This window comes from Silene latifolia, chromosome 6 (assembly GCF_048544455.1).
Source record: "Silene latifolia isolate original U9 population chromosome 6, ASM4854445v1, whole genome shotgun sequence".
Lineage (NCBI taxonomy): Eukaryota > Viridiplantae > Streptophyta > Magnoliopsida > Caryophyllales > Caryophyllaceae > Silene > Silene latifolia.
Window position 1 is genome coordinate 125,335,782 of NC_133531.1, and position 18,906 is coordinate 125,354,687.

Consider the following 18,906-nt stretch of genomic DNA (forward strand, 5'->3'; position numbering starts at 1 on the left):
ATGAGAAAACGATTAACGCATTACATAAGTTCTTCCATTTTATAAAAATCTTCCCCATTTGACATTCGCAGTAAAACAAGGAAAACATTAAAAAAATGAATTGAAGATACCAGAATACCAAGTGGGCCTCTCTATGTAATTCAAAGTGTTAATTTTGATAAGAAAAAAAAAAGTAATGAAGAGAGAATGAGAGATATCAAGAAAAAACATTAAATCTCGCTTGTGAGTTGTGAAAGGTATATTCGTCAAAAATCTATAACGGGTCGAATGTCATATAGACATATACATAGGGTAGATAAGTCAAAAATCATAATATCTACAAAGTACAGAGTACTCCAAACAAATATGGACTATACATTTATAAGATTTTGATAATGTTAAATAGAGTGCGGATTTTTTGGGTCCCATTTTCTGAAAATATTAAGACAGTGAGATACAAGATAATTAAGACACGAATATGGAACAAAGTATATAAACTCTCAGGCCTTAAATAAGAAAAATAAGACAGTTTTATGATAATACACCGTATTTTACATTTTTACATGCGCACGATATAGTTACAAAATAACGTAATCCACCAAGTCAACCATGACAATGACAATCAATATAAATAGGGATAACTCGCCGGGGGCCTGGCGAGGAATTGCGAAAAGCGGGTTGTTTATAAAAATCCACACACTTGAATGTTTGTCCATTCTCTAACTGTATGTACAAAATAATCCAACGTATATAAAAGTTAAAAAAATAATTGAGACGAAAGGAGTATTTGATAATAAAAAAATAAAATAATTTAAAATCACCTTAATCGGGGTAATAAGAGATGATGCGACAAAATTTACATAGAAAATCAAAGAAGACAAAATAACAAAGGATGTAATTATATTTGTCATATTGTTTACTCGAATGGTGAAACTCTAATTTTTCTTTTTGATCATCAAAACTTTTCACTACCCTAACCTTTTATAGTGGTACATTTAACATTTCTATACAATTATACAAGGAAATATCATAAATGCTCCTTGACCACTAAAAGCAATACCATGAATGGATGGATATGCAAAAAATATAATACACCGAATATGATAAAGTACATTGAATATATCATTTCATTTTATCTTTACGGTAATGAAATACCATAAATGCTCATTGACCACTAAACATACCTACAAAATGTCAGTTCTATATAATACAAGTTATTCAATCGGGGTATAATAGTCACTTCACTATAGAAAGAAGACGATTAGTCATTAGTTTGAAATATGAAAATGACAAAAAGAAACAATAAAATGGAAATAGAGGGAATACTATCTAATAATATGAATAAAAATATTTTAAAAAAACAACAATAATATGAAAATGACAAAAGAGACAATTATTTCCTTTTCAGATTGTTATAATTATTTTTGTCTCTTTTCCTAATTATTAAGTGTGGATAATCAATCAAATTTCCTATTAAAAAACATTCCTAAAATAAATAGATAAACAATTGACCGAGTCACAAAAAAAATGAAAAAGGTAAATAAATAACCGTAATAGGGAATAATTTTCAATTTTTTGCTAGCTTACCACGACACTGTTCTATCTTTTATTTCAATAAATATGCTTTGTTGTGCCCATTGTAGCTTACACTACAAATACTTACTTCAATGGCCTTATAAAATAATTACAAGTAGACCGAAATGTATAATTAATTCCTACGATTTGAGGATGACATTTCAAATGATTAGTATTGGACCCTTGCTGACGTTTGATAATTAATAAGCCAAAGAGTAATGTACAGTGGATTGTATCACTTGCATATTATAAGAGGGGTAGTATTCGTCTTCGATTTGTGATGGTAGTGTCTGCCTTTCATCAGAATTTGTGAATGTAATTATCAAATTGTCAATATAGGAAAAAAACAAATTATGTAAAAATTTTGGGCACTTGTGTTAAATGTTAATTATTCAACAAAGTATGAATTATTTTTTTATATGTACCAAAGCGTTTCGCGGATAAAAGAAAGTTATATCCACTCAACACATCTTATCTTTATTAATTCAGAAGACAATACTCAATCCAGGACGTGCCACATCATTAATTCATCTTTTTTTTTTGGAAAATTCATGTTATGGTGGGACCCGTTAGTGTGCAATGTACTTCCTCCATTCAACTCCACTCTACCATCTTTCCTTTCATCCATTCAATTCCACTCTACCTATTTCCTAAAAAGGAATGTCAAATGACCATTTTGTCCTCATACCCCATTACTTATTTACAATATTTGCCACTCATACCCCACTACTTCTACATCAAACTCCACCCTTTTCCACTCATACCCCACTTAATTACATTATACCACATTATTTATTTACAATATTTTCCACCCAACCCCACTGCAGTGTAATGTCCAAGGGTTTAGACAAAATCAACAGACAAACCAGCAAAAGTAAAACAGTTTCTCAAGAATGCAATTAACTTATGCTAATTAATAAAATTATGAAATGACCTCCTAAAATCATGAAACTTGGCAGTAAATTCCTTTAATATAAGAACTAACTCTGAGTAAATTTCTAGGATTTGTGGAGGACTCAAAGTACTTTAAATACTCAATCAATCGAATCGGCGTACAGACACAAAGGATGATGTGGATCGAGGTAGTTCTGGGATTTGACTGAAAGGAGGGAACTTTGGATATAATTATCAACTGTAAAACCCACAGAATTCTCACAGGGAATTAAGCTAACAATTTGGGTGTCTAGAGTTAAGAGATTCCACAGATGAACACAGGAAAGACTCAACTAAAAACAAACAGCAAAGCTAAACTAACCACAGTCTCAGCACAGGAAAGTTTATACTCTACTAACAGGTACTTAATCAATAACCACAGTCTAAGCACAGGTTATTATCAAGCCTGACTCTAATCTACAGACTAAGCACAAGATTAAGAGGTTTAAATTTGAGAGAAAACTCAGGTTTCATTCATCAATCAGTTGTGTTACAACAGTCTGAGTTGAGGTCCTTATATAGGCCTTCTTAGGTTACAAACTTGAAAGGAAACTACATCCAAGGGTCAGGATCTCTCATCACATGCTGGTAAGAGTCCAAGTACAATATTACAACGGTTTAAAAGCTCTTAATTGTAAACTGGAATGAAAACAAAAGAGAAATGGTGACAAAGTGACGAGGTTGTGGTCCTTTTTTGTATTCTGGCTTTTTCTGTTGAATGTAGGCACTTGAGGACGAAATGATTGAGTCCTTGGCATTAAAATTGGCTCTAGGTTGTATCTGGTATATGGGAAGACAAGCCAAAAGTTCTTTGAGTGCTTTTTCCTCATGGTTTAGCCAGAAATGGAAAGGTTGCTTTTGTTGTTTGTCATTTCTTTGCAGATTCTGTCGACTTGGATTTCTAGGACTTGCATTGTGATTTTCCCTTGGACCCCTAGGACTTTTTCGAGCCTAGTTTAGTGACCAACCAGCTGGCCATGGTGGCGGTGGTGGTTGGGCTTGTACTCGTACCTATTAGCCACTAAACTTATTGACTTGGTTGCTTCCTAAAATGGGTGTGGTGTCTTTGTTTTGGCTGCTTGCATTTGTGGGGTGTCCTGGTCGGTGGCTCCTGCTGCAACCTCCCCTGGTTGAACAGGGCTTGTCCTCAAGCCTGGTGACTCCTCCCCTCGGCATCCTCATAATATGGACTTAGGTCACCTACATTAAAAGTGCCATGCACCTCATCTCTCTGGTAGATCCACTTTGTAGGCATTTGGACCAATCCTCTCAATAATTTCAAAGGGGCCATCAGCTCTTGGCATTAACTTGTTCTTTCTTCTTGCTGGGAATCTCTCCTTTCTTAAGTGAACCCGGACAAATCCTGGAACAAATTCTTTCCTTTTCGATGCACCTTGGACTGTTTCATGTACTTCTCATTGGTCTTCTCAATTTCCCTTTTCACAGTTTCATGGAGTTTCAGCAGTTGTTCTGCCCTGGTCTTAGCATCATGATTCATCTCATTTCTTGGTACAGATGACAAGTCTACAGGCATTAGGGGATTAATCCCATAGACAACCTCAAAAGGGCTATGACCGATAGCTTGATTGATGGTGATCTGTTGAAGGCAAAGTCTTCTTTGCCAATTTGATGTCCCAATCTTTTAGACTCTTGCTTACAAGACATCTCAGAATCCTACCCAGGGTTTTGTTGGTGACCTCAGTTTGGCCATCTGTTTGGGGGTGGTGAGAAATCTTGAACAAATGATCTTGTTTTGAGCGACTTCCATAGAGTTTTCGAAGTAACTCATGAACTTTGTATCTCTATCGAAACAATTGTCTTTGGAACTCCATGAAGCCTCACAATTTCCTTTAGGTATAGCTCAAAGCAACACTGGCAAAGCATCTTCTGTTTTCTTGCAAGCTATAAAATGGGCCATCTTCTTGAACTGTCAACAACAACCATGATTGAATCCTTTCCTCTCTCGTGTCCTTGGCAATGCAACAATAAAATCCATGCTCACATCCTCCCATGGCTTACTTGGTACTGGTAATGGGATATATGGACCAGTTTGGAAGGAACTCTTAGCCATTTGACACATCGAACATCTCCGAGAACATTTTGGACATCCCCATCATTTTTGGCCAATAGAACTGTTCTTGTAGTATGTCCAGTGTCTTTTGAACACCAAAATGCCCTCCTAAGCCTCCTGAATGGACTTCCCTGATTAGGAGGTCCTTGTAGGAACCCCTTGGAACACAGAGCTTGTTCCCTTGGAATAGAAACCCATCTTGCAGCAAGTATTTGTTCCCTGGAACCATATGCCCTTCAAACTGTGTGATCCACTCCTCAGAGAAGTCAGGGTCTTCCTTGTACATCTCTTTCATGAACTCAAAACCAAGGACCCTGGTTCCCATAGTTGTGTAAGGAGTGCCTCCTTGATAGTGCATCTGCCACTACATTTTGTTTTCCTTCTTTATACTTGCTGGAAAAGGTGAATGATTGCAAGTACTCCACCCATTTAGCATGCCTGTGACTCAATTTGTGTTGACCATTTATGTATTTCAAAGCTTCATGATCAGAGTGTAACACAAATGGCTTTGGCTTCAAATAGTGACTCCAATGCATGACTCGCCTACGATAATTGCATAAAACTCCTTGTCATAGGTAGAATATTTTAACTTAGCTCCATTCAATTTCTCACTGAAGTAAGCTACAGGTTTCTGAGCTTGGATTAGGACTGCACCAATGCCTACTCCACTGGCATCACACTCTACTTCAAAGAGTTGATCAAAGTCCGGCAATTTCGAGAATAGGGGTCTCACACATCAATTTCTTAATCCTCTCAAAGGATCTTGAGCACTCTCGGTCCAGTGGAATTCTCCTTTCTTCATACACTCGTAATTGGAGCAACAAATCGAATCAAGTTCTTGATAAATCTCCTATAAAAGGAGGCCAATCCATGGAACCCCTCACCTCGGTGATTGTTTTAGGAGTTGGCCATGATTGAATGGCTGCAATTTTGTCCGATCAACCTGTAATCCCCCTCCCAGAGACAATGTACCCTAGGAATGCCACTTCTTCAACCATAAAAGTGCATTTTTCTAGTTTGCCAAATAGTTTTTGTTCCTTGAGGATCTTGAACACAGCTTCAAGGTGTTTTGGTGTTCTCTTTCACTCTTGCTATAAACCAAGATATCATCAAAGTAGACCCTTTGCAAATTTGCCTAAACATGGCCTTAGCACCTCAGTCATCAGTCTCATAAAGGTGCTTGGTGCATTAGAAAGACCAAATGGCATCACAAGCCACTCATATAATCCATGTTTAGTTTTGAAGGCAGTCTTCCACTCATCTCCTTCCCTTATCCTGACTTGATGGTACCCTTGCCTGAGATCAATTTTAGAAAATATCATGGCACCACTGAGCTCATCTAACATGTCATCCAACCTTGGTATTGGGAACCTGTACTTGACAGTGATGTTGTTAATGGCCCTGCTGTCAGTACACATCCTCCATGTTCCATCTTTCTTTGGAACAAGTAGAGCAGGGACTGCACAAAGGCTGAGAGATTCCCTGACAAATCCTTTGCTCATAAGTTCCTCAATTTGGCTTTGCAATTCTTTGGTAGCAGCTGGATCACTTCTATAAGCTGGCCTGTTGGGAAGCACTGAGCCTGGGACAAGGTCAATGTGGTGCTCAATGCCCCTTAATGGTGGCAACCCACTAGGCAGCTCCTTTGGAAATACTTCCTTATACCTCTGAATTAATGGCCTAACTTCAGCAGGCATCTCAGGACTCCCCTCCTTGCTTACTTCCTTGGATAGTAACACCCAGACAGGTTGTTCTTGCTTCATTTCTTTGATCATGGCTGCTTCAGAAAGAAATAGCACACCATTGTTCTCCTCTGGCATACTTGGACCTCCATAGTTTCTCTGGTTGGGTGGTAATGGGGTCAGGGTGACCTTCTTGCCTTCATGCTTGAAACTATAGATGTTATCCTTCCCATGGTGAGTGGTATTCCTGTCATACTCCCATGGCCTCCCCAGGAGTAGGTGGCAGGCATCCATTGGGACAATATCACACAGGACTTCATCTTTATACACCTTCCCAATAGAAAATGGAACCAAGCATTGTTTGTCCACCCTTACTTCTGCTCCCTTGTTCAACCATCTCAGCTTGTAAGGGTTTGGGTGCTCTTGAGTTGTCAAGTTGAGTTTGCTAACCATGGCATTTGATGCCACATTTGTACAACTTCCCCCATCTATGATTAGGTTACAAACCCTCCCCTTTTGTGCATCCGGTTCGAATATTAGGGATCTTTGATCACTTCCGAGGTGAGTGTTGGGAATGCATGACCCTCCACAAGACTAAGTTGTGACTGTATCGGGGGGCCACAAGCGCATCTTGTTCTCGGTTCTCCTTCAGTCTCCACTTCCTCCATTATCGGGTCTCATCTTCCTCATACTGAACCAAACCTTCCTTCTCCCACTGTTCTACTTCCATTCTTTGTCAAGGTTCTCTTAGAAGGACAAAGTCCTTCCTAAAATGGCCATACCCTTGTACATCTGGAAGCATTTAATTTTCCCATCAGTCATAGGTGTGTTGGTTCTAGGATTCACATGACTCTTCCCCTTGTCTGGTGTTGGTTGGGTTGCAAGTTTTGGAGTTTCTCCAATCCTAACCCCAGAAAAAGGTTTGAAAGTGGATCTGGTAAGGGGTTTGGAAGCAGTGACCTTGGCTTTTCCCATCTTTTCAATCCTCAATGCCAGGTTGACTGCCTCATCAAAGGACCAAACTTGTTGCATTCTAACTCTTATAGCAATCTTAGGATCTAATCCCTCAACAAACCTAGCAATTTTCTGCTCGGGCTTTTGGTGATCTCACATTGCGGGGGTAAGTTGTTCAAAGCTCCTAAGATAAGACTCAACAGATTGTTGGTCTTGTTTCAGCTGGGTTAACTTGATAAACATATCCTGTGTGTAATCTTTAGCTATAAACTTATCCTTCAATTTCTTTTTAAGTTTTAGCCAAGATTTAATGGGTTCCTTGCCTTCTCTCATTCTCTGGCTTTTCAGGGTTTCATACCAAAGTGAGGCATAACCTTTGAATTTAAGGATAGAAACTTTGAAAGCTTTCCTGTCAGTATATCCCTTAAATTCAAAGACTCTCTCAACAGTTCTAATCCAGTCTAACAAATCTTCAGGGTTTAAACTACCATGGAAATCAGGAATTTCTACCTTTATATCTTTGTCTCTTTCCATGTAGATGCCCTCTGCCATAGATTCATCAGTATCTGACATGTCTCCTTCATGTTCCTGGTGGTATGGTTGTCCTCTTCCTGCTCCAACAAAGCCTCTACCCCTGCTTCTGCCTCTGTAGGGTGGCCTGTTAGGAACTCCTTCTGCAAGAGTGTTGACAATATTTACCAGTTCATTGATTCTTCCTGCTATCTGATCCACCCTGGTCTCAATACCAGTAAATCTCTCTTCACTCATGGGTTATTTTTGTAGTTTTGTTGTAGTTAGGGTAAAAATGAACTCACTTTCCTTCCCAAGACTAACACAAGATAGAATCGTGTTAAAACCTTGCTCTGATATACCAATTTGCAGTGTAATGTCCAAGGGTTTAGACAAAATCAACAGACAAACCAGCAAAAGTAAAACAGTTTCTCAAGAATGCAATTAACTTATGCTAATTAATAAAATTATGAAATGACCTCCTAAAATCATGAAACTTGGCAGTAAATTCCTTTAATATAAGAACTAACTCTGAGTAAATTTCTAGGATTTGTGGAGGACTCAAAGTACTTTAAATACTCAATCAACCGACCGATGACACAAAGGGACAAAGTGATCGAGGTAGTTCGGGATTTGACCGAAAGGAGGGAACTTTGGATATAATTATCAATTTGTAAAACCCACGGAGAATTCTCACAGGGAATTAAGCTAACAATTTGGGTGTCTAGAGTTAAGAGATTCCACAGATGAACACAGGAAAGACTCAACTAAAAACAAAACAAAAAGCTAAACTAACCACGGTCTCAAAGACGGGAAAGTTTATACTCTACTAACTGTGTACTTAATCAATAACCACAGTCTAAGCACAGGTTATTATCAAGCCCGACTCTAATCTACAGACTAAGCACAAGATTAAGAGGTTTAAATTTTGAGAAAACTGGGTTTCATTCATCAATCATTTGTGTTACAACGATCGAGTTGAGGTCCTTATATAGGCCTTCTTAGGTTACAAACTTGAAAGGAAACTACATCCAAGGGTCAGGATCTCTCATCACATCTTTGGTAAGAGTCCAAGTACAATATTACAACGGTTTAAAAGCTCTTAATTGTAAACTGGAATGAAAACAAAAGAGAAATGCAGTGTGTGATGTGGAGTTGTGGTCCTTTCTTTTGTATTCTTGGCTTTTTCGTTGAATGTAGGCACTTGAGGACGAAATGATTGAGTCCTTGGCATTAAAATTGGCTCTAGGTTGTATCGGGTATATGGGAAGACAAGCCAAAAGTTCTTTGAGTGCTTTTTCCTCATGGTTTAGCTTGAGAAATGGAAAGGTTGCTTTTGTTGTTTGTCATTTCTTTGCAGATTCATCCGACTTGGATTTCTAGGACTTGCATTGTGATTTTCCCTTGGACCCCTAGGACTTTTCTGAGCCTAGTTTAGTGACCAACCAGCTGGCCATGGTGGCAGCTGGTGGTTGGGCTTGTACTCGTACCTATTAGCCACTAAACTTAGCCCAGCTTGGTTGCTTCCTAAAATGGGTGTGGTGCTGTTTTGGCCTGCTTGCATTTGTGGGGTGTCCTGGTCAGTGGCTCCTGCTGCACCCACCCTTCTTAATATTTGTGCAAAATACAAATAGGTAGAGTGGAGTTGAATGGAGGAAGTATTATTTTTTCAGAATTCCGGCTATACAAACATGCGACAAATTCCGTCTTCGAACAAATACTATGAAATAATATTATGAAATAATTTTATACATTCCGAATAAATGAAATTAATGGCATATAAGCGGAATGAATTACAAATCGGAATAAATGAAACTAATTACAAATAAATGAATTACATTATCTAAAAATAATAATAATAATAATAATAATAATAATAATAATAATAATAATAATAATAATAATAATAATAATAATAATAATAATAATAATAATAATTACGAGAAGGAATTACATTTATTTACGGGATTGAATTGTTAATTGTTAATTGTTCATGTTAATATTTGTTAATTCAGATTGTTAATGTTAACATTATCTATTACACATTAATCATGTACATCACGGAATGTCATCTATTGCCCAATTATTATAATAAAAATGCAAATTTAAATATTCATCAAAAAAATATTCATATCGATCTAATACATACCCCTGCAATTTTACACGGGTTTACAACTAGTTTCATATAATTTTTCATTTTATTTAGAGTTTGTTATCGCCGGGTCGGAACGGGGGAGGGAGGGGGACACGTGCACCCTAACAAAAAAAAAAAAAAAAAAAAAAACTTAATTTTTTTCTCAAAAAATTAAAACGACGTTCCATTGATATCGTCAATCTCAGCTTCTCTTCCCTTCAAATCGTCATTCGTGAATCCCACCTCCTCCTTCACCAATACTACCCCTCCTCTGGCCTCACCTGCTCACCCGTCACCATCACCATCACCGCACCACCACGATCCTTGTCGTGACGTCCACCGCATCCAGCCACTATCTCAGCTTTCTCAAATCTCTTGTAGCGGTTGCTTTGGATTTGTTACCGGTGATAAGCTCGTCGTCGTCGACTCGTCCGGCCGTTTTCCTCCACCGTTGTTCACCCTAGGTATGACCTCACCTTCATACCCTAAATTAATAACCCCAGTGTAATTTCTCAACTTTCAAACCCTAAATTAATAAACCCCTAATTCGGTTTTGGTTTTGTTCAATTGGATTTGTTCGATTTGTTGTGTGCTTAATTAATGAATGGTCATTGTTAATTGCATCAACAACTTAATTGTTGTTTGAGTATGTTATTAATTTGATATTGAATTAGTTTGAAAGGATCAGTTGCTCTTTTGGGTATGCTTTTCATTTGTTTTCCTAGTTGTGTTGAGTTATATTAGTTATCAAACAAAAGGGAGTAATTATTGTGTGAGACGGTCCTTTTAAGTAGAAGATTCACTAATTTACTAGTAATAATTGAGTAATCTTTTTACACAATTTACCGTCTCATAGTGTGTGACCGTGTTACTCAATAGTTATTGGACAAAAGAAGGCTATAGATCTCAAACTGTGTGGAATTTAGAGTGAACATTAAAGTCTACATTTACGGATCGTAGGAGTTAGAGATTGCGCAAAAGATTAGTGTTTCTTGTTCGCTAGATTTGGTGGAATAATGTCTGGAGACTATTGATGGGTGCCTTCATGTTTGGTTTAGTCTGTGATTCTGTACTTCTTCAGGCTTGCATTTGTTTTCGCTGTCATATTAATAGATGTTATGATTGTAGAATGGCAACCCTAAGGAACCTAAAGATCAAGACAAGCACTTGCAGACGTCTTATCAAAGAGTTACATTCCTATGAGAAGGAGGTGGAAAGAGAAGCTGCTAAAACTGCTGACATGAAGGAGAAAGGCGCTGACCCGTATGACCTTAAGCAGCAGGCATGTTTGACTCAGTTTCTTCCATGATTTTTTGTTACTTAATTCTGCTTGGTGGCTGGATTTACGTGAAACGCTCAGCGTCCCTTAAAATATTTAGTCGGATTATAATTACTCAAAAGAGGATCTGAGTGTTATCTACTTCCTCTATTTAAAAATAAATGCCCGGGTCCTACCACTTCTATGAGAGAGATTTTGAAATCATGTGACTTTTGAATTCGAAAGAGAGCGATTAGGGAGTATCCTTTTATCATACAGGAGTTACAGCATGGTGGTCATTTTGTACTCCCGTTGTCTATCAAACAGAATTCTTGAAGCAAGTGAAAGTTAGAGGAATTACTTTGATTGTTATGGTGTGTTGTATTGGGGTGCTTAAGTACTCTGATTTTGGACCATTCAGATTTTTGCGTCAGTGAAAGTTTCATTCAATGACTATTTCTAGGTATAAATGGAGGTTTTGGAGAGCTGATTGATCATTGTATGGCATGTAAAATGTACATAGAAACTTCTCTTAAGCAAATAGATCATCATGGCATGATGCTAGTAATTATTGCGTGTTGTAAGATTAAGATGGATGTTGCGTGTTTGTAACTTCAGTAGGGTACTTCTTTCACCAATTGGTTTTAGGATGCGATGTCACTACACTTGTGAACATGGACATACACTTCTCGTTGGCGTCCCTGTAACAGATACTAAGAAGAACATTGTATACTGACTGCCATATTGCTTTCACTTCCTTTTTGTTCCCAATTCCACGTAATCTTGTTTTTTCTAATTAATATAATTAGAACTATTACATGCTTACTCTTTTTCTTGTCAATTGCTTGGATTAAAAATAACTATGTTACGGAGTACTTGTTAAGACAATAGAGTTGTATTTAATTATTTATGTTATTTGAGTTTGTTGGAAAGTAAAAGAAATGAACCTTACTAACCTGTGATAAGAGTGATCATCTGAATTATTTTCTGTTTTAATCTCTGTAGGAAAGTGTGCTAGCTGAGTCAAGGATGATGGTTCCTGATTGTCGCAAGCGCTTGGAGTCTTCCCTGGCTGACCTAAAGGCATTATTGGTATGTTGTTACTAGTACAGATTGATAGTTAGAAAAATTGCTCTTTAAACAGTAGAGCCACAAAAACAGGGTTGAGTGCAAATTGCGAATATTTTGGATTAGGGGGCCAAATACTTAAAAAATTGGATTGAAAACGTAAGAAATTGCAAATAGCGGCTTGAGGAATGCCAGTTTTGAGTTCCTAGCCTCATTCGATTGACATCTTGGCGCTATGCCTAAAGCCTACGAGACTTGAGGAAACGAATTAGTAAACTTTGTTTGAAGAAGTGACCAACTAGTCTCTTAATCCAACTGTCTTTCCTCATTTTCATGAAGTACTAGAAGTAGCAAATGGTGTTCTTTTTGTTTTGGTAAAGGATAAACTGGAAGCATCGTCTTTGTTGTTGCCAAAGAAAAAATGCGTGACCACCTCTGTTGTACTTAGAGAGGTGGCTTCTTAAGTGGCGCTAGGGCAATGATGCTGACTATATTAGTAGGTTTTCAAGATGACCGGTAGATGATAATGAGTAAACACCGTCATCATGTGAGTTTGAGTTTTGAGCCTTGATAGGACTTTGGTATATAGTACTCCATATGTGGTAGTGGAGAAGTAGCGTACCCATGAGATTTGATTTCTTGAAATACTTTGTAGGCGGAGCTTGAAGAATCAAACGAGAAAGAAGGCCCTGAAATTGATGAAGCTCGGAGCATGATTCTAGAGGTCGAGAAAGAATTCCAAACTGCAGATGCTTAGATGAGAGGCTGACCATCTGAAGAGACCAAACTTTAGTCTTCACAATCATATCATGCAAATGATGAAAAAGAGTGTATTTAGTTTCATTTTGTGTTTTATTAAAACTTATAAGACTAAATTTCAGTATTGAAATCCTTCGTGGCGAGCTTGGTCCCTACTTGGTGAACAGCTTAGCAGCTTCAATGACGGCATAATGTATCCATTTTGGTTTTTGGGCGATTCAGAAGCAGTCAACTTAATTTGTACTAGTACTACTTAGAAAAGCTGTGATTTTGTGCTTGAACGAGTGCCGTATGGAATTATGGATGAATCCTTTCCACTAGATCATGCTGTCTACAATTCTTCCGTCCATGCAACCGGAAATTAGGGTTTAGAGTTCAGAACAGCTCCTTCCCTCCCATCTAATGCATTGCATATTCTGCCGGAGGACAGGGGGCTGGTGGGATGTGGAATGGAAGCCGGAGTCTGGGACATGGAATGTAGTATGTAAGATGTACCGTAGTACTGTGTATAAGTTAACAGCGACTCCGGTCTGTATAATTCAGATGAGATGGTAAAACATCTCGAACTTGGGTATAGTCATAGACTCCCAGTCCTACCAATAAATCTTCTATCTCACTCAAGACTACCAATAAATTTTAAACACAATTTAAAAAATCCATTTTATACAACTTTACTTATATTTAATTATTCCAATATAATAAGTGTGACCATGAATATGGTTAAATATTAAAATTAATTAATAATGATTTGATTTTGTAAAAAAATACTTTCTCGATTTGAGAAATGGTTAGAAAAGGCGTATTTCGACCCTAACTCGACTCAGAACCCAACCTGATCAATCCTATCCGATCTGTTCCGTTTGACAGGTAAACCTATCATTTGTTCAGGTCAGTCGAGATGGTTGTCTTGCCCACCAAGACAACCAAAAAGCAGAAAGTATATACAAACGTAATTAACCAACAAAATTCTAACCAAAACCTTGAAAAACCTTGACCACCTCCTGTAGGCTGTAGCAATGAAGTATAAGGGTAATCATAGATTTCCATGGTTTATCCACCATTTATCCAATCTCAAATTCTTGCAATCTCATCGAAATATCAATTGTTCCAAACTCAATCAATTTCGTAGCTTATCTGCTTCTGCAAGAGCTTCCTTTAATAACGCCTCCAGCTCCACTTCCTCTAATGGTTGCTCTCCTCTCCTCTTTAAATTCAATTCAATTCAATTGCATTATGTTATATTTGTAAGAATTTATGGTATGAATTGGAGTAATTGAAATTGTGGTATCTGTTTTATTTATTTTATTTTGCGCAGGAAAATCGTATTTTCTACCAGGTGCAACCGTTGCCACCATGCTTATGCTCGCTACTCTCCATGCTCGCCGCCTTTATGCCGATAACAAGGTCTTTTTTTTATGATGCTTGTCTACTAGACTAGTTTACTGAATGTAGTGTAGTGTAGATGTTGATTACGTTTTGCTCAATTTAGTCTTTGAAACTCTAGTCTCACGTGCATTCTAGTGTTTTCGAGTTCATGTCTTGCTCTTGCGTACATGTTTTGACACGGGAATTAAGGCGGAAATGAAATTTGAGGAAAGATGCGGAGTCACAGTGTACAATGAGTTACGTGTGGATGATTCGAAAATCAAAGTAGGATCTTTATGGTAGATAGAGGGATTAATAGTGTTTTGAAGTTGTATGTAAGGCTCGGGTTCAAAAACAGAATGAAAGGCAAATATGTATTCAAAAATCAGAACGAAAGGCAAATATGTATTTCCTCCGTTCAAGTCATTTCCATACGTTTATTCGACATTCCTCTCACATAATTTGAACAAATATATGGAAATGAGTTAAAAAGAGGGACTAGTAGATTATTATGTGAGTGATAGTTTAGATATGTTCTTGAAAGATATAAGTTAAAATGTGAGTGAAAGGGTCAGTCACTGATGTTAGAGAGAATGAATAGGCTGGTGGTATCACATAATAGAGAAAATATTGGCAGACCATTGGGCACAGGCGATGGGAAGGTGTCCAGAAGGGGTTGTTTCATAGTATTCGTAATTTGTCAAGTAATGGAATGCATAAGACAAATGGGGAAACTTACTATTCGAAACATAATGCAAAAGGTGAACCCGTTTTAAGGTGTTGGAATCAGTAAACCATGTATGCTAAATGGAATGCATTACTTAAGTTTCACAATTTTCCTTGATGTTTTATATCCAAGTGCTTACCATCATTCGTATGGTGCTTGCTAAATATCAATTGGCACGAACAAGGTCCCAAGTCCTTTCCAACCCAATATCAATTGGCAGTTGGAGTAACTCCTTAATTTTGAAGTGATGCACGCTATGCTCTCTAGTCAGCGTGGGACACTCGCATATGACTTTTAGTTGAAGCTCTCATCAAATTCGATGAAATAATGAACTTCTAATGTGCGTATTAGTACTATAATAAGTGTGTGCGTGTCTAACCTCTTACGTTTAATTGATAATCTGGTATTTGATTTATTGGATAGGCTGAAGAAGCAAAAGCAAAAGGGATAGAAGCAGGGTTTCAGCCTGACGCTAAAGTAGAGCACTTATTCATATCCTTTCATGTCTATATCCTGTTTTACCTTTTTTTTTGCATCGGTAACATATTATTTTTTTCCCTGTTTTGCTTGCCTTAGGCATCATTTTTGAGCATTCTTCCTTTGCGCACGATTTCCCGTATCTGGGGTTCAGTGATGAGTGTGGTGAGATTACTTTTAATCTTCTTCTTCTTTTATTTCCCTTTTGTAATGGGCTTCTTAATGATCTGAGAGCACACCTACTTGTCTATTTGTCGCAGGAACTACCTGTACAAATGCGGCCATATGTTTATAAAGCATGGGCACGGGCATTTCATTCGAGTAATTGTCATTTGCCTGCCTTTTTGTTACTTGAAATATATACTGCTTGAATCTCATGTATTGTAATGTAATATTGTAACTTCCAGACTTGGAAGAGGCAGCTTTGCCTTTGACAGAATACTCTTCGATGCGTGATTTCTTTGCTAGGGGACTTAAAGAAGGATCCAGACCTATAGATGGTGATCCTCAATGCCTGGTAAACTGGTAACAGTTTCTTAGTTTCTGTAGTCATCTAATATCTGATTCTTGAGACGTATCCATGTCAATTTACTTGCTGGTTCTACTCAAATTTTCCATTACAGATTAGCCCTGTGGATGGAATTGTTATGAGATATGGGGAGTTGAAAGAATATGGTGCCATGATCGAGCAAGTGAAAGGTTTTTCGTATTCTCTGTCCGCTCTTCTTGGTCAAAACTCTTTCCTTCCTATGGTATCCCGGAGAGATGTGGATGAAGAATGCAGCGACGTTGGAGATAATCATAGGGATCAACCTAAGAAAGCTTGGTGGAGAGTTTCATTTTCCTCTCCTAAAATTCTGGATCCTATGCCACCTAGGTAAGTGGGTAGTCGAATCCCAGATCATGGATTATGTTGTAAACTTGGTGCTGACAATTTGACTTATACCCAGATTTTTTTTTTTTTTTTGCAGTCCAATTAAAGGTCTTTTCTATTGTGTCTTATACTTAAGCCCTGGGGACTACCATCGAGTACACTCACCTGCTGACTGGAATGTTCTTGTTCGAAGGCATTTTGCAGGTGATTCTTATTTTGGTTTATTGAAAGCTCTAACTGGATTGGAGTCTTACACAGGATCTTCTAAGGCACTCGATTGATATTATAATGAGATATATGTTATTCTTTTTGTTTTATTTTTTTGAGTTTTTAGCATCATTACATTTCAGAATGTATATTTCATTAGTCATCACTGTCCAAGATCAATTTTCTTCGCCTGAACTATTGAACTTTCTGTACCTGTTATAAAAATTTAGGTTCATTTTTTCCCCTTTTAACTGATTAAATATTTCCACAGTAATCTCAAGGGATCTTTTTTTCGCTGCAGGTCGTCTTTATCCTGTGAATGAGCGGGCAACCAGAACCATCAGAAACCTGTATGTTGAGAATGAAAGGGTATGCAGACTTGTATAATTATTTCCTGTTATAGAAAATTATCTAACTAATAGACTCAACTCTAAAGACAGAATTAAAGGGGTTACGGTCATGACTGAGATGACTGTAAACATTTTAGCTCCAACGACTCGCTCTACTTATGGTGAATAGTAGAGAGAGAATTCTCCTTTCTGTACCTTCAGCTTGATTACGTAGTGCCAGCTGCCAGTTGGATATGATTTGAACTGGAGCTGAATCAAAATAAAGTGTTAGTGTCTGACATTTTTGTGTGTTTTTCAAGTCATTTGAATTTATTTTTTTACTTTTCCAGGTTGTCCTGGAAGGTCAATGGCAACAAGGATATCTAGCACTTGCAGCAATTGGTGCCACAAATACTGGGTCAATTGAGGTGAACTTTATCTGCATTTTGTATTGGGAATTAGCAAATGATTTCTGACTTATTTTTGCCTTGAGTCCTTTGTTGCAGTTGGGGAAGGAGATTATCCCATTAAAAAAATTGTCTTTCATTTGGTACATTTGATATTTTGATGGTAGCTTAATTTGCAATTTGTCAGTGTGGTGTTAAACTGCTGAGGGAGTCTCATGTTCAGAGGAGCCCTAATCTTCTCTATGATTATGTTTTAGAGTACTTTCAGTTGAAACTAGTTCTAAATCCTTGGACCTTGATACACTATTGCTGCGACATGTTTAGCATGCGCAGATTCACTTCCTGAGAGAGAAATTCATTGCTCAAACCATAGCATTGGCTCCAGGGCCTCCAGAGTCCAGCCAATGGCAAGGCAAGTGGGATCGGATGTCTACTGCCGTACCCATGTGTTAACATATACCCTCATTGGCTTGAAACATTCTAATGAGAAGTTGCTTTTGAATGCTTATTACGTAGGGTAGGGCTAGCTTGTAATAAGGGTAATTGTTACGGGAATAATAGAGTTCAAAATAGAAAGAAGATGATGGTAAGGGACTCGGGTGATGGCAGAGCTGCGAAGAGTGGAAATGAGGAGGCGGACGATTATAGCTACCCAGAACGGAGAATTGTTCACCTTCTGCTCGGGGTAATACACTATATTACCTTGTATAGGAGTCATTGTTCTCCCATCGCTGCCTGTCTCCACCCTCCACTACCACCATTTACCACCACTTTCCTCTTTTCCATTGTTTGAGCTCTATTTACCCTTCCTAGCTAAGAGTTAAAAGCTAATTACAAGCTGGCCTTCAGCCAATTGTCTTATAACGTACTCTCCAATTTTCTTATATACCGTGTTTTGTACTCTCCCCCTTGTCATCTCTTACCTTCTGGATTTATTTATATTTTTGCACACAGCTTTTGATTGAGCCAGAGCTTCGGACAAATCGACCTATGAAGAACTTTGTACAATCAGAGCGACCAGCAGAGCGTGTATATGAAAAAGGAGGTGTTGGATTGATGGTCAAAAAAGGGGAGGAGGTTAGTTATGACATCTTTTGCCATATATCTTGAAATTTTATTGTCTTGTTGTAGATGTTCGAAGTCTTTGAGGGGTGATCCTTAGATAATTGTTTGTTGATTCCGCGTGTTTCTCAGGTAGCAGCCTTCAACATGGGATCAACAGTCGTCCTTATCTTCCAAGCTCCAGTGACAAAAGAACATACATCATCAGACTTCAGATTTACTGTCAGGCGCGGTGATAGGATTCGTACAGGTGAAGCACTTGGGAGATGGCGCAATTTCGCAGAATGATTAGCTTAGGAAAATATAGGAGCATGAGCATTTATGAAGTGTCTTTATTTTGTTTTAAGCCAAGTGAAATCTCAAGGACATATCACCAAAAAATGTACTCTAGAGCTATTTATTCGACATATTGTTATTAACCTATAATCTCAGTTTCTCAATGTTTTGGTGTTTTGATATTGTTTACGACTTACAAATGAACCACTAAAGCAAGAGAAAAACTGGCAAAATGGTAATTGCTAAATCCTACACACTA

At 37.8% G+C, this 18,906-nt stretch overlaps 2 protein-coding genes across 3 annotated transcripts; both read left to right on the plus strand.

Moving 5' to 3' along the window:
• The first annotated feature begins 9,934 nt into the window (after positions 1-9,934).
• On the plus strand, positions 9,935-13,256 carry LOC141587221 (tubulin-folding cofactor A-like). 2 transcript variants are annotated; one of them, XM_074408673.1, is made up of 5 exons: positions 10,144-10,254; positions 10,313-10,342; positions 10,967-11,120; positions 12,102-12,188; positions 12,820-13,256. In XM_074408673.1, the coding sequence occupies exons 3-5, from the start codon at positions 10,968-10,970 to the stop codon at positions 12,919-12,921; spliced, it is 342 nt and encodes a 113-aa protein (XP_074264774.1). In that variant the 5' UTR covers positions 10,144-10,254; positions 10,313-10,342; position 10,967; the 3' UTR covers positions 12,922-13,256. The 2 variants fall into 2 exon arrangements, with proteins under 2 accessions (XP_074264775.1, XP_074264774.1); XM_074408674.1 differs by lacking the exon at positions 10,313-10,342 and having other exon boundaries at positions 9,935-10,302.
• Positions 13,257-13,745: 489 nt separating this feature from the next.
• On the plus strand, positions 13,746-18,811 carry LOC141587222 (phosphatidylserine decarboxylase proenzyme 1, mitochondrial-like). The gene is made up of 12 exons (XM_074408675.1): positions 13,746-14,111; positions 14,239-14,327; positions 15,439-15,492; positions 15,592-15,657; positions 15,753-15,813; positions 15,900-16,009; positions 16,116-16,369; positions 16,464-16,570; positions 16,875-16,942; positions 17,253-17,330; positions 18,264-18,386; positions 18,504-18,811. Exons 1-12 carry the CDS (start codon positions 13,940-13,942, stop codon positions 18,657-18,659), a joined length of 1,338 nt encoding a protein of 445 aa, XP_074264776.1. The 5' UTR covers positions 13,746-13,939; the 3' UTR covers positions 18,660-18,811.
• Positions 18,812-18,906: the final 95 nt, after the last annotated feature.

Bases quoted from the DNA above. Each gene is read 5' to 3' on its own strand.
- LOC141587221 (XM_074408674.1), top strand. From the start codon at position 10,968: ATGGCAACCCTAAGGAACCTAAAGATCAAGACAAGCACTTGCAGACGT. The intron at 11,121-12,101 runs GCATGTTTGACT...TAATCTCTGTAG, and splicing joins CGTATGACCTTAAGCAGCAG to GAAAGTGTGCTAGCTGAGTC. The intron at 12,189-12,819 runs GTATGTTGTTAC...AATACTTTGTAG, and splicing joins CTGACCTAAAGGCATTATTG to GCGGAGCTTGAAGAATCAAA.
- LOC141587222 (XM_074408675.1), top strand. From the start codon at position 13,940: ATGAAGTATAAGGGTAATCATAGATTTCCATGGTTTATCCACCATTTA. The intron at 15,814-15,899 runs GTAATTGTCATT...TGTAACTTCCAG, and splicing joins GGCACGGGCATTTCATTCGA to ACTTGGAAGAGGCAGCTTTG. The intron at 16,010-16,115 runs GTAAACTGGTAA...TTTCCATTACAG, and splicing joins ATGGTGATCCTCAATGCCTG to ATTAGCCCTGTGGATGGAAT.